Below are 14,903 nucleotides of genomic sequence, written 5' to 3' on the forward strand. Positions count from 1 at the left end.
GCAGGCAGAAATTGATATTGATAAACACTGAAATTAATATTAATCATATAATATTTGATTAACGCCTTAGTGGTCAATCCATTGGTTATTTTATCGGTTTATTTAATTGTCTACGTCATAATGTCTTCCTTTAATATGAGGTATTTTTCTTTTCTATTTTTAGGAAATATAATGTTTTGGTCAGCCAATTTTCTCTCAAGTATCTGCATGGACATACTGAAGGAGTTTTTCTCTTGGTTGCTGCAAGTAGAAAAAACTCTCACCCTCTCAGGGTGAGCGCTATGTTCAGATTTCTTAAAAGCAACTCAATAAACAGTAAATACCTGAATGTCCACACAGAATTTAAAATTTTAAGTTCAAACCTTTTAGTGAATCTTTTCAAGCAAGCAATGAGCAGTTACAGAGCTCTGGATCAGAAATGCCTCTTCCTAGCCGATAACATCAGCGAGTCAGCCTGCATTCTGACAACCTGTCTTTCCCTGATCCAGTATTTTATACTATTTACAATGAGGAAATGTGAATGAAGGTAGAGTCATCTTCTGGTTGGTTCCCCTCATTATCTGGCTCCCTTGTCAGCATGGCATCGTCTTAGGATTGGTCAACTTCGAGGACAGTCCCTTATTAGGAGTTGTTTTTTTCTTCTAGGTGTCCTGTTGAACAAAATTATAGACACCACACATCCATCCATGCACATCTCCTCCTCTTATCTCCACATACCAAGTTCTCTTCACGTCATGCTCCCACTCTCACAGCTGACCCTCAAGGTTATATTATCATTCCCTTTCTCAGTCAACATATTCAAAGACACTGATTGCACAGAAGTTTGTCTTCTATCTCACCCTATTTGAACATTATGTTTCATCTTTCTTATAAGGAGTGAACATGAACACTGAATCATATACTTACATACTCCAACAATGCTAAACCCAGTTTAGACGATTATAACAAAGAGTTAAAACTCTAGTAAATCACAGATACTTGTTGAGACAAGAAAGCACTTTAAAAGCTGTTTTCATCATTAGATATATATCCCTGATTTTGTTTTTTAAGTGACTTATGCATTTTGTTTTTACTCTATTTCTATCATTTTCTCTCTGGTTTTTATATTTGTTTGTTCAACCTGTTGCAGAAGCTATTTGATAAACAGGCTTTGAAAATGTGCCTTGTTGGTTTGTACTTATAAAGTTTAATAAAGAGTTTTTTTTTTAACTGCATTAGAACTTCGTGTCCCAATATTTAATACTTTTGTTGGACTTTTTTTCCAATCAATAATTTTGTAATACTTTTGCCCTGATATAAAACATATTCCACTGAGTCCTCTACTTCACAATGATCAAATGACCCAGATGGATGCTTGACTATTTACATGCAAAGGTTTACATTTGCCCAACGATAGAGTCAACTACTACAGTTTAACTACAATTTTTAGACTACCAAACAACTAATTTCTTGGGTTCTGCTGAGGCATAAGATTGGGGTTGACTATGCCTTTTAAGATGTTACACCAGTAATACACTCCTGACACATTATTACAGTTTTGTCCCGTTATATTTCAATCTATCAGACTGCAAGGATGAAAATGTCATTATCTACCATCATCAGATAATAGTTGGCTCTGTAAAATGCTCTCTTTAAATCCTCCAAATGCAGCAAAGATGGTTAAGGAATGAATAGTCATCCATGAAATTATTTCTTGTTAAAATAAAGTCAGAGCTGAGAAAAAAATAAATTACTTTTTAAAAAACTGATCTGATGGACCTAACCTCCTAGTAAAGTAGCAATTCAAAAGTCTAAATAAAAAATAAGACCCCTAAGAAATGTGCCTCTTGCAAGGTGAGTGTGCTTACTGCACTCATCACAAACAGTCAGTGAAGGTCATCGTTCACTCAGAAAATGACCCTAAAACTGTGGTTTCAAAATAAAACACGATGTAAGAAGAAAGCCTTTAATTGCAACAGAAATCACAATAACATCAATCTTTGGAGAAGAATGCATCTGCAATACGCGGACCGACAGAAAATGGAGCTGCTGTGGTGCCTGGTGGTTCAGTTGGTAGGGCAGGTGCCCCATGTGCAGAGCCTATGTCCTCACTGCAGCAGCCGTGGGTTTGATTCCCGCCTCAGCCCTTTACTGCATGTCATCCCCTCTCTCTCTCTCTCTCTCTCTCTCTTTCTCTTTACTTTCACATTTAAGCTGTCCTGTCTGAATAAAGGCAACAAAGCCAAAAACAAAATCATTAAAAGAAAAAGAGGATGGAGCTGGTGCTTTAACTTAGGATCCATCAATGTTGTACAGCTGAATGCAAACAGAGGACAGAGGAGAAATAAGAGGTATGTTCAGGAGTGCCGTCACAGAGCAGCACTGCTCATCTTGTCCTTTTTTCGAGAGTTATATCTCCTCGCAGCTGCTCTCTGGTTCCTTTGGGCCTCCGTCAGTCCATCTGAAGCGTCTGTTTTCAGCACCGCAGCGTCCGCTTCAGACTGCAGCGCTGCCTGAACGTCTTCAGCGCTCTGAGCGGGCATGTTTCTCAGCCACTGCTGGTAGAAACCACGGAAACCATTGATTTGGACCAGGTAGTTGTTCCTGGATTTGTACTGGGATCAATGAAAGGGAGGAAATATAAGGGGGGAAATAAAGAGGTGAGCAGGAGAAGAGGGGCAACATAAAAAACATGAATCCAACAAGAACACATTGAATCTGAAATATAATTTTAATTATAGTGTCTGTGTCTTCAAAGTCGTTTTTGGCCACTTGGAGGCAAAGAAATTAGCTCAAAACACAACACTGACAGATAATCACTTCATAAACTTATTATGTGTAACATGTATCTATTTCTAACATGGAGCACTCATTTAGTATAGCTGTGTGCACATCTTATAAGAATTCTCCTTTTAGCTCTTTTGTGGTGTCTTTTAACCTCTGGCTCTTTATTTGCTTAACTCTCCATTATATCCACCAGTTAGTCGCAAACTGTGTCTCTGTGAGGTTTGGTGCTGAGTAGGTGACACGCAGGGCTTTATCTAACGTGATCTCAGTCTTGATCATCATATTTTGCTGCTTGTGCAGAATCCCTGGCACCCCTGGAGCGATAGATATATCATGTAGTCCTTGGTCATTGCATGTAAGAGCTGTGTTTTGTCAACACTCGACTTACAGAAAATAAATATGCTGTTACGTTACATTGTGTGGAAGATTATCCACAGAAGGCTACTGTAAAAAATGATTTCATTACACACAACAAAATTCCATGACTTTTCCAAAACTTTCAATTATTTTTTTTTAATTTCATGACTTTTTCAGACCTTCAAAACAAGATTGTGAAATTCCATGACTTTTCAAGGTTCTTCATGACCGTGGGGACCCTGAAGTTCACTTCCACTAATTGTACTGTGCCATAAAGATCACAGGTTCTTTGGTTTTGGTCAAAATCTGCACTTACCCGTCCACACAGATATGTTTTTTTAATGCTCAGAGATGTTTGAACTAGTTGGTGAAACTCCCTGATGAACTCGGCTTACCTGGTTAAAGTTGGGAGGATACTGTGAGGCAAACTCCAGCTGTCGGATGATGACCTCACTAGGCCACACCTCCATGCTGCTCATGCTTTTGAGCAATGTTTTAAGGTAAATGTAATCCAGTCTTCGAGATGCTCTGCCAATCAGAACAGAGAACACCAGGACATTAGGCTTAAATCCCGCCTCCTGCAAAAAAATAAAGATGAAAGAAAGAATTAAAAACTCATAATATCAGTCATCTACGAGTAATACTACTTCTCCTTAAACAATAACTGCTGATATTAAGGTTGTATTTTCTTTAACACTGTCACAGTTCATCTTGTAGTGCAGCTGGAAAAAAAAGCAGCAGTGACAGAATATAGGAGGATATTCTGTCAACAATTACACAGTTATGACATGAAATTCACATTCTGACTTTTAGGACGTGTGTCTCATCACCTCCATGTCTTTCAGCAGCTGCAGCCCGTCCTGCTGTCGCTCACAGCCAAAAGCAAGGCTCCCAAATGTCTGGGCATCCACACTTACGTTGCGCTGTCGCATTACAGTCAACACAGACTGGAAAGAGAAAGAAGTGCATCAGAAATGTGTGTACACAGAGGTCCCATCACCAAAGATACCAAAACAAGTCTGTTTACTATAGTGACCAAATCTCTCTCAAGAAGAAGTCTTGTTCTGAAATCTCCTGAGAGGGGACTTGTTGCATGAAAAATGCGTTGTGTTGGAGTACAGAGAGCACAGCTTCGTGTTATCTAAAATATTTTCGATGTCATGGATAGTATTTAGCTGATATAGACAATGTGAAAAAGCACAATGTGCAAGAATTCAGAATGAGAATTGTCCTTGAGCGAGACACACACACCAACAAATAGACCGGAACAAGCAAAAGATAAGGAAAAAATGTTTCCCTGTAGGGTCCTTTCTGTGATGTTGTCAGACACGTAAAATAACAATCTGAGCCTGTCAGTTGAAAAAAAACAACAGGATATAGTACTCCCTGCCAAGGCACTGCGAAAATATGGAAATGAGGGGAACCATTAAAAAGCCTTGATTGAAGTGGAAAATCACTAAAAAAAAAACAACATTTTTCAACCATTGCAGGTCTTTGTCAGGGCTTTAAAAAAAAAGAAAGGCTCTTTTCCAGAGTGCCTGGATTTCCTTTCTGTGTATAAAGTTTAATCTCTACCCATAATGATAAACCATTTTTATTTGTTTGTTATATTTTGTATATTTAAACTGATCTGGCAAAGGTATTGTGAAAAATACAATATTAGCCACCAAGTATAAAGTAGCATAAAGCCGAAATACTCAAGTAATGTACAAGTACCTCAAAATTGTACTTAAGTACAGTAGTTGAGTAAATGTACTCAGTTACTTTCCACCAAAGATTCATCCGTCTGCATGGCTAGATAGTACAAAATGTAAGTAAGAAAACATTTTTTCCTTATTTGGGTGACGTGAACGTAACTGTGGTTTGGTAGTATTTGTGTGTGCATGTGTGTGTGCGTGCGTGTGTGTATGTGTGTGTGCGCGTACCTTTGCCCCCTCCAGATCACCAGCTTTGGCTGCTCTGCGAATCGCAGAGTTGAAGAACGCGACATCGAGCTTCACTTTGTGTTGCTTGGCGACCTTCAGCAGCACCTGCAGAGACTGGTAGCCCGGCTCCATCGTGTCGGCCAGCAGAGTCAGAGTCTTGAGGTCTGGACTGAGGCTGCTAGCCGCCATCTTCTCCAGGAAACCTTTAGCTCCTCCGATGAGGGCGAGCCTATCTGCAGGTGCATTCACGCTGCCGAGGGACACCACACCACCCCTTTTACCCTCAAAAAGATCCAGTAGGTTTGGGGCTGCGGAATCAGCTGTTAAGTCAACAGGAAGCGGGGCGGTTTCTCTTTGTGTGACTGGTATTAAAGCGGTTGCATCTTGTCTGCCGTCGGACTCGTGCTCACTGTCTCTGCCGTCCCGCTGACTCTCACTGCGTGCATCAGGTTGGATAAACAATTGCCTCTCCAGGAGGTCAATGTCTATTGGATCTTTGTGTCCAGACTCTGACTTTACATGTGACACATGTTCCCCCTCGTACTTCTGGTCAGGCCGCAGCAGCACGCCAGTGGCCAAGGCGGCATTACCAATCCCACAATCCCTGGCCGTACGCAGGAGCAGGTTATAGTTCTGTGAGTCTGGAAGAATCCCCGATCGGAGCATCTGGCGCCAAATCTGAAACAAAAACAAAGCTGCTAATTTCACTTGTTTGTTATAAATTGGCTGTTTAAGTCTGTTTTTTGTTTTGTTTGTTTTTAAATTTTATGCTGTTTGTTTTAAACTTTTCAATGTAGTGTTTTTAGTCTGTCTGCCTGCGTTGGCCAGAACTCCCTTTGAAGAGATTTTAAATATCAATGGGACTATATAGAATAGAATAGAAATACATAGAAGAACAATTTTCCCCAAAAGTCTGTTGTAACATAAAACATTACATTTTAGGTCCAGCGAAAAAGTTAAATCTGGTTAGAATTGGGAAGCATTAGCATTTATTGGTGATTTTTATTATTGATTTTGTGTCTCACTTTGTATGTGGGGTTATTCCACTGCTTTAATATCCACAATGAAGAGTTTAAGAAGAGGGATTCAGTTTTTTTCAATAGATATTACCAATTATTTTGAGATTTTACAATGCGACGTCAGAAAAAATCAATTTATAAAATCTTCCTCCTCATGAGGAGCCTGTTGACCTTGTAGAAACAACAATATTACAACTTCATCATATGTTTCACTGTTAGTTCGGTCTACAAGTGTATCAATATCAATTTTGATATCACTTTTAGAGTGGTTTCAATACCTGAAATGCCTCCAACACTACCTAAAGTGCTAGAGCTGGCCTTTGCGAGTATAGAAGTCTGTGCAACAGTTTGATTTTAGTGATAAACTTTACAGTGGCTTCACACCCAGATATAATAGTAGTTTATCCAGATTTTTTTCTTCTTCTTTGCTGCTCTAAAACAGTAGCCTACACAGCAAGTTGTGCTGTGCAGCCACTGACAACTACTGCTTCAGAGCTTTTTGCCTTCTTTTTTTGTCTGTTTTTTTAATACTACTGGATTATATGTTGTTAACAGATTTGTCAGATAAATCAGGCTATATTAATGACAAAAGATTTTTACATGTTTCTCATCTTTCATCTGGGACAACCTAAAATGTCAGTGTAGAGCGGACTTTACTCTCCAACATTTTACAAACCAGTGTGGTTAGATGTCTCTAAATCATGTATCTACCTGTAGAGCCAGTCTGAATCCAGATCCTGTGTCCTTCAAACAGCCCATCAGCACATAGTGAAATGTCTCCTGAGTTACAGCGTGGCCGTTCTGCACCATCTCCTACACACAAACAAAAACTTGTGTAAAAACATACATTTAAAAGTAGACATCTTTCACACACACACACACACACACACACACACACACACACACACACACACACACACACACACACAGAGTGATGTCAAACTGTGTCGTACCCTGAGTGTGTGAATACAGGCTTGAAGATGGTTGGTGATGGCATGTGTCTTAAGAAGGGCGTGGTACGTGATGGTGCTGAGAGGATAGTTTTTACGCCGAAGTTCTTGCTCCAACTTCAACGCTTGCTGTAGACCAGCTTGTTTTGATGGTGACTCAGCGCAGGCATTAAACAACGCAGTGTAGGTGGCATCTGTAGGATCTAGACCACGTTTCTTCATCTGGAAAACACACACACACACACACACACACACATACACACATACACACATACACATTATCATTTAACTTGAGAAGTCTGTTTGTGTCAAGACGCTGACATCTGAAAAGTGCGGCACACTTCCTTGTGGCCTGATGTAGACATATACGGCTCATTCTAAGGTAACAAAAACACAACAATTCTTAGTTTCAAGTGATTATAGGTTAATGAAGACATAGTTATGAATATTATATTCCATTACTGCCAATATATCCCCCTAAATCCTACACACTAGACCTTTGAGCAAGTTGAATATGTTTTTAAAATTTCAGCATTTCTTTGCTGGGAAAAGGGTCATAATAAATTTGAAGTTGATGTGTTTCACTATTTATAGGGGAAATATACAGTACGTTTAAAAAAAAATCCAATTCTAAGGGTGTTGATCTAACTTTATGATAATTTTAGAGGCTGCAGTTTGTAATACTGAGGTGTTTCTAATGTTTAGTCTATTCTCATTGATAATCATAAAGTTGAACCAACACCCCTCTAGTTTCAACTAAAACTGAACATTATGGCCGTCATGAAGGTAGAACTTATTGCAGCGCTATTGTATTAGATTTTGAATTAATAGTAAAAATAACAGTAACATGTATTTGCTGGTTATAGCTTAAACAACTCTATAAAACAGACAGATTGGACATTTTTACACCACATACAGATGCAGAATATCCTTTAACATGTTAATGAACATGCCAAGGGAACATATTAACATGATAAAAGTGTGTCAATAATATATCCTTACATCATTATAGAGTTTGAAAGCCTTCTTCAGTTGTCCAGCTCGTCCACAGCCTCCTATCAGCATAGTGTAGTTGAACTCCTCCGGCTGCAGCCTCTCTCCCTGCAGCATGTCTCTACTGAACATATCCAAAGCCTCCTGCAGCTGTGAAAGGACAAACAAGGGCACATTTCTTCTCAATAACATACACAAGGTTTATACACAGCAGCAAGCAAGCAAGCAAAACTTTTTTATAGCACAAGTCATTCCCGGTGGGAGCAGAATGTGCTGCACGAAGTGTGAGGTAGAGGTTGCAGCCACACAGCAACCAAGTGTAAAAGTCGATCATATAACACCTTGATCTACATCAAGGTTCCTGAGCTGCATTCAGACTCTTTTCATGAACGTCTGAAACCAAAAAAAAAAAATGGGTTGTTTTCTTTTAGAAACACAGAATAAAACACAATGAGCAATTTGGCAAAAAAATGTCCTTAAACTGAAAAAAAAGAGGAAGCGGTTACGAGGGAATGATCTGAAATTTAGCTGGATGGGGTTAGTAGATATGATCAAAAACACAAGGGAAAATGTCACGAAAACTCTATTTTATAATCCTTGCAATTATATATTCCAAATTATGCTACAGAAAAAAATATTTATATACTGTATATATTAGCCCTTTCTTGAGGTCATTTTATTGTTTTGTTTTGTTTACTTTTTTGCGATTATTTTCTCTTAACTAGGGAATTCTTGTTAAGTTGCTGATCACCCTCTTTCCGTGTTTTTGAAAGAAATCAAGCCAATTTTCTCAGTTTTCAAAGGGTTAAAACTAAGAGTAAAACCTCATATAATTAAGAAAACAATAAAAGATGCAAAGATGTGAAGCAGAACTGAAAAAAATGTTGGAATTAAATAAACTAATAATATTAAAAATAGGATAATAAATAGGAATTAAAACCAACATATGAATTAAAAACAGAATAAATACATAGATAAATAATAATAATAAATAAAACCAATACACCAAATAAAGATGATAAAAACATGAGTAAAACCAACAAAATAAGATAAAACCTACAAGAGTAAAAGCACAACTGAGTTAAAACCAATAAAACATAAAATAACGTGAAGCTAAACTAAACTAAAATAAATAAAACAAAATTAAAAAATAATAATAATAATAATTAAAAATATATATATTTTTTAAATAACTAAATAAAATTAAATTAAATAATAAATAAAAGTAAAAGTAAAATACTGGAGAGGGACATAAGAAGACAGGCAGACCAGCTCCAGAGGACTCACCCTGTTCTCTTTGATCAGCCTCTTGCACTGTAAAAAGTACCAGTACGGTGTGTTTCTCCTCCCGGGCCTCCTGCGAGCTTTCTCCGGGTCTTCATCCCCGTCATCGTCCTCCTCTTGGTGCCGCAGATTCTGGATGTACGGGCTCGTTTTCCTGAACGACCTCCTGGAGGACATGTCGGTGGAGGGAGCCGAAGTCCTCCCGGTCTGGTGGGTCTCCCTCGGCTCGTGTTGAGGGGGATTCCAGCGGGTCTGTACCCCGCTGGGAAGCGGCTGAAAGGGACACGCATCTGGCGAACGGCGACTGCCAGGGAGCCGGTGTGAGGAGTCCGGATGACCGGTGTCGTGACAAATGTTGTACCCCGGTTACATTCAGGGTCGTGGTCGAGTTTTTAACCGCTGAAAAGAGGGACAGCTTAGCTACAGGGACCGAGACTTTCCTCCCGTGTCGCACGCACGAACAGGCGACGGACCTGAACATATTTAGAGATGTTATCTATCTAACTACCAGCTAATTAACAAAACTTAAGAAATAAACACGTTAGGCTTCATGGAGAGTAGTGCCTGTTAGCTCCTGTCATGTTGTCGCACCACGATGTTTCAATGACAGAACTAAACCAGACCTGCATAATAGATTTTGATCAATAATTATATAGCACCCCGTCTGACGCAATAGTCGCTGAAAGTAATCAACAAAGACATTAATTGAGTTTAGAGATATCACTGTTTATTTCTGGGTTGCGTAAATTCTTGAAAAAGCTACATCTACTGTGGATAGGATGTCCCATTCCGATCGACTACATCGGTTATAGGTTAGTATGCCTGTTCCTTATACTTCACATCTCTGGGTGTAAATCTGCGCCACTCTGCACAGCTGGTCATAACAGTGACTTTGCGTCACTTTCTGAGTTGAAGTGAGGTGAAAACAGCGAGCCAGGACACACACGAGTATTTAAAGAGTGGATTGACAACTTTAGACACTTTATAGAGACAAGGTTGTCAGAGCTGACCCAAATTTTAACCATTGCCAAAGGTAGAGAGAGACGAATCTACATCCTCAGCGTCAATGGTGCGTAAGTGCGTGTGTCATTCTGTTAACATCCACTTTAATCCTTTCAAAAACAAAAAAAGACTTATTGCCTAAAAATTAGAAAAAACGTCATAAGAAAATTATCTTAAAATATGTGGGGAAACCCCCCACAAGCAAACAAGAAAATTACCTTAAAAAGTGCAGAAATAAAAAAAACATGCAGAAAATATATATATATATATATTTATTATCTTTTATTTTATTTTATTTTTATTTTTTTGTAATGTGGTTTTGAATATGAAAATATAATTATGAATCCAATTTTCTGGACATTTCCCTAGTGTTTGGATTATTTTTCTTATAATCTCCTCAATTTTCATTTTTTTTTAATTTCATTTTTTCACCTTTCTTTCACCTTTTACTAATTTCCTGCAATTTGCGGGACTTCCCTTGTCAAGTTGGTCATTGCTTTTTGAAAGAAAGCCAATTTACTCATGTGTCCCTGATCTGAATGAAACTGATGTCGATGCAGTCTGCTTACACACACTTTTAGATTTCCATGTTTTCAGACTGCAACCACAACTTAAAACTAAAATCTGTTAAATCTCCCTATATCAAAGGTACGTTTACAGAATTTCAAGTATAAAAATTCACACACAAGGTCAAATTGACACAGACAAGAAGTATTTAGAGTGATAAAGTAGGCTATAACTACTGACAACATCATCACCATGTAAGGAAAGCTTAATAACAGTGTGTTGACTTGTCTCAGCAGGAGGCTCCAAAGTTCATTTCAAAAATTAGACCTTTAATATTCTGGCATTATTAAAGTTATTTATTGCAGTAATTAAAATGTCCATTACTAAATAAGAGCATCCCATGAAAAATGTATTTGCATGATGATCTATAAACATTTTTATATATGTATCAAAACCTTGAGCATGTATAAAAAACACTGGTTTTACTTGGATTACAGAAAGGAGAAAGGTTCAGTCCTCATATTTTCATAGCAGGTTTAATCACACATTTTCAATAAAATGTATTTTAGTGCCATAGGTTTTGACAATTTGATTTTGACGATCTGTGTCCCGGTCAAGTCGTAGAGGGAAACACGATAACACTAACCTGATTTCTACAGGAACAAGACCAGCAAGCTCCACCCTCCAGTCCTGAGTCTGACACCACACCTGCTCCTGGTACACAGCGCACACAACACACCCACACAACAAATGCACCAGCAGCACACATGACTGGACTTTGTTCTATAAAAATATATTTGTGTTACCATTCCATACAGTGTTACCATTTATCAAATTTCATTCAAATCATATCAAGATTATGGTCTTTTGTCCCTGCAAATGGTTTTGGGTGAGCTAAAATTAAAAATGAAAAATAAGTTATTACACTTTTTGCTTAAATTCATCTGCTGTTCATTTTTTAACAATTATTTTACGAGTGATTTTGTGAATATTTGTCATGTTATGAAAATATCCTTGTTATTTAGATGCTACTTTTTTCAGCTTTTCTGTTTCTCTGTGTTTCCTCACAGAGGTACCATAAAGCACTTTTTAAAATATGAGAAAATATAATAAGATTTTTTTGTGTGTGCGTGTGTGTGTGTGTGTGTGTGTGTGTGTGTGTGTATGTGTGTGTGTGTGTCTCTCATGAAGCATATGATTCATTGTCAGATGAGCCTCAGACCAGAGCAGACTTCTTAAGATGTAAGTTTTTTTTTTAATGAATAATTGATTAAAATATGAGTCATCAGCGTTGAACTGTCCTTTTCATCCTTTTCCTCCACAGATTACTGTCACCTCAGCCTGGACCCAAACACAGCGTACAGAGAGCTGGTTCTGTCTGAGGGCAACAGAAAAGCAGAGCTCACATCTATAGTCCAGGATTACCCTGAACACCCAGACAGGTTCTCTCACCTCTACCAGGTGCTTTGCAAAGAGGGTCTGACTGGACGCTGTTACTGGGAGGTGGAGTTTGATAGGTCTGTTGAAGTAGCCGTGGCGTACAAAGATCTAGGCAGATCTGACTATTATTCTGAGTGTGCGTTTGGCTGCAACGACAAATCCTGGAGTTTAGACATAAACAGAAACAGCAAATGTTTCAGATACAATGACGAGGAGACTGAGGTGCCGGAGCCTCTGTCCTCCAGAGTCGGCGTTTACCTCGATCATAAGGCGGGTAGTCTGACCTTCTACTGTGTCTGTGACACGACTATGCAGCTCATGCACAGAGAAAAACCATGTTCACAAAGCCGCTCTACCCCGGGCTGTGGGTCCCGTTCACCGCCCAGCTGTGTGACCTGTAGAGGTCCAGCAAAAAGTGTTCACTCTGTCTCAAGTTTTTTGGTGGACTCGGGAGGACTAGGACCATGCTGTAAAAGTGCTTGGAAGTCCCAAGGTATTTAAAACAAGACAAAGTGCTTTATTTACACAGAGATGGAGTGCGCTGGCTTTTGATTTCTTTTAGAAGCATAGAGGGGAGGCAGCAAGCTATGTAACAAGACATGGCCCAAAAATCAGCAATAAAAAAAAGTTGAAAAAAAATTACCTGAAAATTAGCTCGCAAAAAGCCAAAAACAAACAGGAAAATGGCCCAGAAAAAGTGCTGAAAAAAAAACACTATGTATTTTTCTCACATATTGAATTACATTATTTTCTGTAAAATAATTTTAAATATGAAATTATTATAATTATATATAGTTTCTTGGACATTTTCCCTATTTTAAAAAATTATATATTTTCTAATACCCCCCCTCTTTAACAAAAAAGGTAAAATTTCTTGCAATCTGTGGTGCTCTTCTTCCTAAGTTGGTCATTTGCTGTTTCCAAAAGAAATCAAACCAATTTGCTCAGTTGCTCAGGTGCCTGAAATCAGATCAAGAAAACTGTTATCAATCCAGGTTTTAAAGAGTTAAAAATGATGGTCTGACCTATCTGTCATGGTTTTTTTTATGTTCTTCTTTGTTGCTTTACTAACATTTTTGATTAACCAAATATTCTGTCATGTAAACTAAGCAATGTCCGCTACAGCAAAACATATTTTATACACCTAAAAAATTAAAATCAGTTTAAGTGAATGCTATATTTGAACATTTGCTCTGCTTTACCTACACACTAACCAACTTATTCTTTACCTACACACTAACCAACTTATTCTTTACCTACACACTAACCAATCGACATGGCGGCAAACCAGAAACTTTGTGTTCAGCTAATTTAAATTATCTATTTGAAAAATAAAGGCCCTCTAGGTCAGTGGTACCCAACTGTCCAGTCCAGTCACAGGGTCCAGATTTCTCCTTAGGCATTAGTTCAAGGTCCACACATTAGATACATTACCACATATTCAATTTTATTTCGCAAAGTGTAAACAACACCTTGGCTTACAGCACAAAGAAATAAATAAAGCTCTGTGGCGTAAAATCACTATACTTAAAAATAAAGTGTTTATTTTCACATGTTTACGAGTAACTTGTGACACATATAGAATGGACCTGCAACCCACTTTTGGTCCATGACCTACCAGTTGGGAACCACGGCTCCACCTTGCCCTTCCAGCTGATTAAATACACGCTGCTCTAAATGCTGGGAAACTTTCTGCGCATTGGTGCCTTTTTAATGTCCCTGCCCTCTGACTGCCTGAGTCCACTACTGCATGTGCACTAATGCAGATCCACCAGTGATCATTTACGACAGCGGAGATGAGCATTCTCGTTTTCAGCAGGAGGGTGAATGATAAAAAATGTTTACATAATAAGCTGCAAAGAATACAACTTTTGTTTATTTTTTTTTTAGATCAGAAAGACTAATTGTCAGTGCTGAGCTTAATTAAACAAATCACAATAATATTGTATCTTAAAATAGTAATTACATGTGTAGTCATGCTTGCAGCGTCAGAATTTAGCTTTAAGCGTTGCTGTGCCTTATTACAACTTCATAGAGCAGCTAGCACGCCTGCAGACTCATAGTCTTGTTTGGAGTATATTCTGCTTGAGAGTAATCAGTAATGGTGAAAACACGTTTATATATAACTCTAGAATCAACACTGATTTAAAATTTTTGATTAAGATACTAACAAATACAAATGTCATTGAGTTGGTATCATTGTCATCTTTGTTTAGGACATTTTCATATCTAATGTATATTTCAATGTATATTTTTGTGCACAAAAAGTCATGTCACTTAGTCAAAAACAAGTTATATATGAGGGTTTTGATGCTGGACTGTTTCTTGGCCAAGCCATTGCTAAGATAAGCTAATTCACTGCTGCTGTAGCCTTACAACTAACAAATGTGAGAGTGATATCAATCTTGTCTTGGCAAAAAAGCAAATAAGTATAGTTCCTAAAACCACACAGCTGTGAGGTTTGTGTAACAACACCCACAGTAGATTACGGGTGTGTACCCGTTACATCCATAATTTAAAACAATGACCAGAACAGACAAATAGTACCCAGACAAGAATTAAAAATAATTTATATGGAGTTTATTAAACATCATTTGATTCAGATCCTCAGTACAAAGTATCTGAACAAATACATTAATTTATATTTTGGCACTTATTTT

At 38.1% G+C, this 14,903-nt stretch overlaps 2 protein-coding genes across 2 annotated transcripts; one reads left to right on the forward strand and one right to left on the reverse strand.

Annotated features, from left to right (window-relative positions):
• Positions 1-1,931: 1,931 nt before the first annotated feature.
• Positions 1,932-9,880, reverse strand: ptcd1 (pentatricopeptide repeat domain 1). Its single transcript, XM_042484591.1, is given in 9 exon segments — positions 1,932-2,594; positions 3,519-3,701; positions 3,954-4,070; positions 5,049-5,726; positions 6,779-6,880; positions 7,021-7,239; positions 8,020-8,160; positions 9,298-9,481; positions 9,483-9,880. Coding segments are annotated over 9 exon segments (2,163 nt in total). The 5' UTR covers positions 9,776-9,880; the 3' UTR covers positions 1,932-2,348.
• Positions 9,881-10,196: 316 nt separating this feature from the next.
• On the forward strand, positions 10,197-12,744 carry LOC121941637 (stonustoxin subunit beta-like). The gene is made up of 4 exons (XM_042484463.1): positions 10,197-10,363; positions 11,463-11,520; positions 11,995-12,045; positions 12,128-12,744. Exons 1-4 carry the CDS (start codon positions 10,361-10,363, stop codon positions 12,742-12,744), a joined length of 729 nt encoding a protein of 242 aa, XP_042340397.1. The 5' UTR covers positions 10,197-10,360.
• The last annotated feature ends 2,159 nt before the right edge of the window (positions 12,745-14,903 follow it).

The sequence above is a fragment of the Plectropomus leopardus genome, chromosome 4, assembly GCF_008729295.1.
Source record: "Plectropomus leopardus isolate mb chromosome 4, YSFRI_Pleo_2.0, whole genome shotgun sequence".
NCBI classification, from domain to species: Eukaryota; Metazoa; Chordata; class Actinopteri; order Perciformes; family Serranidae; genus Plectropomus; species Plectropomus leopardus.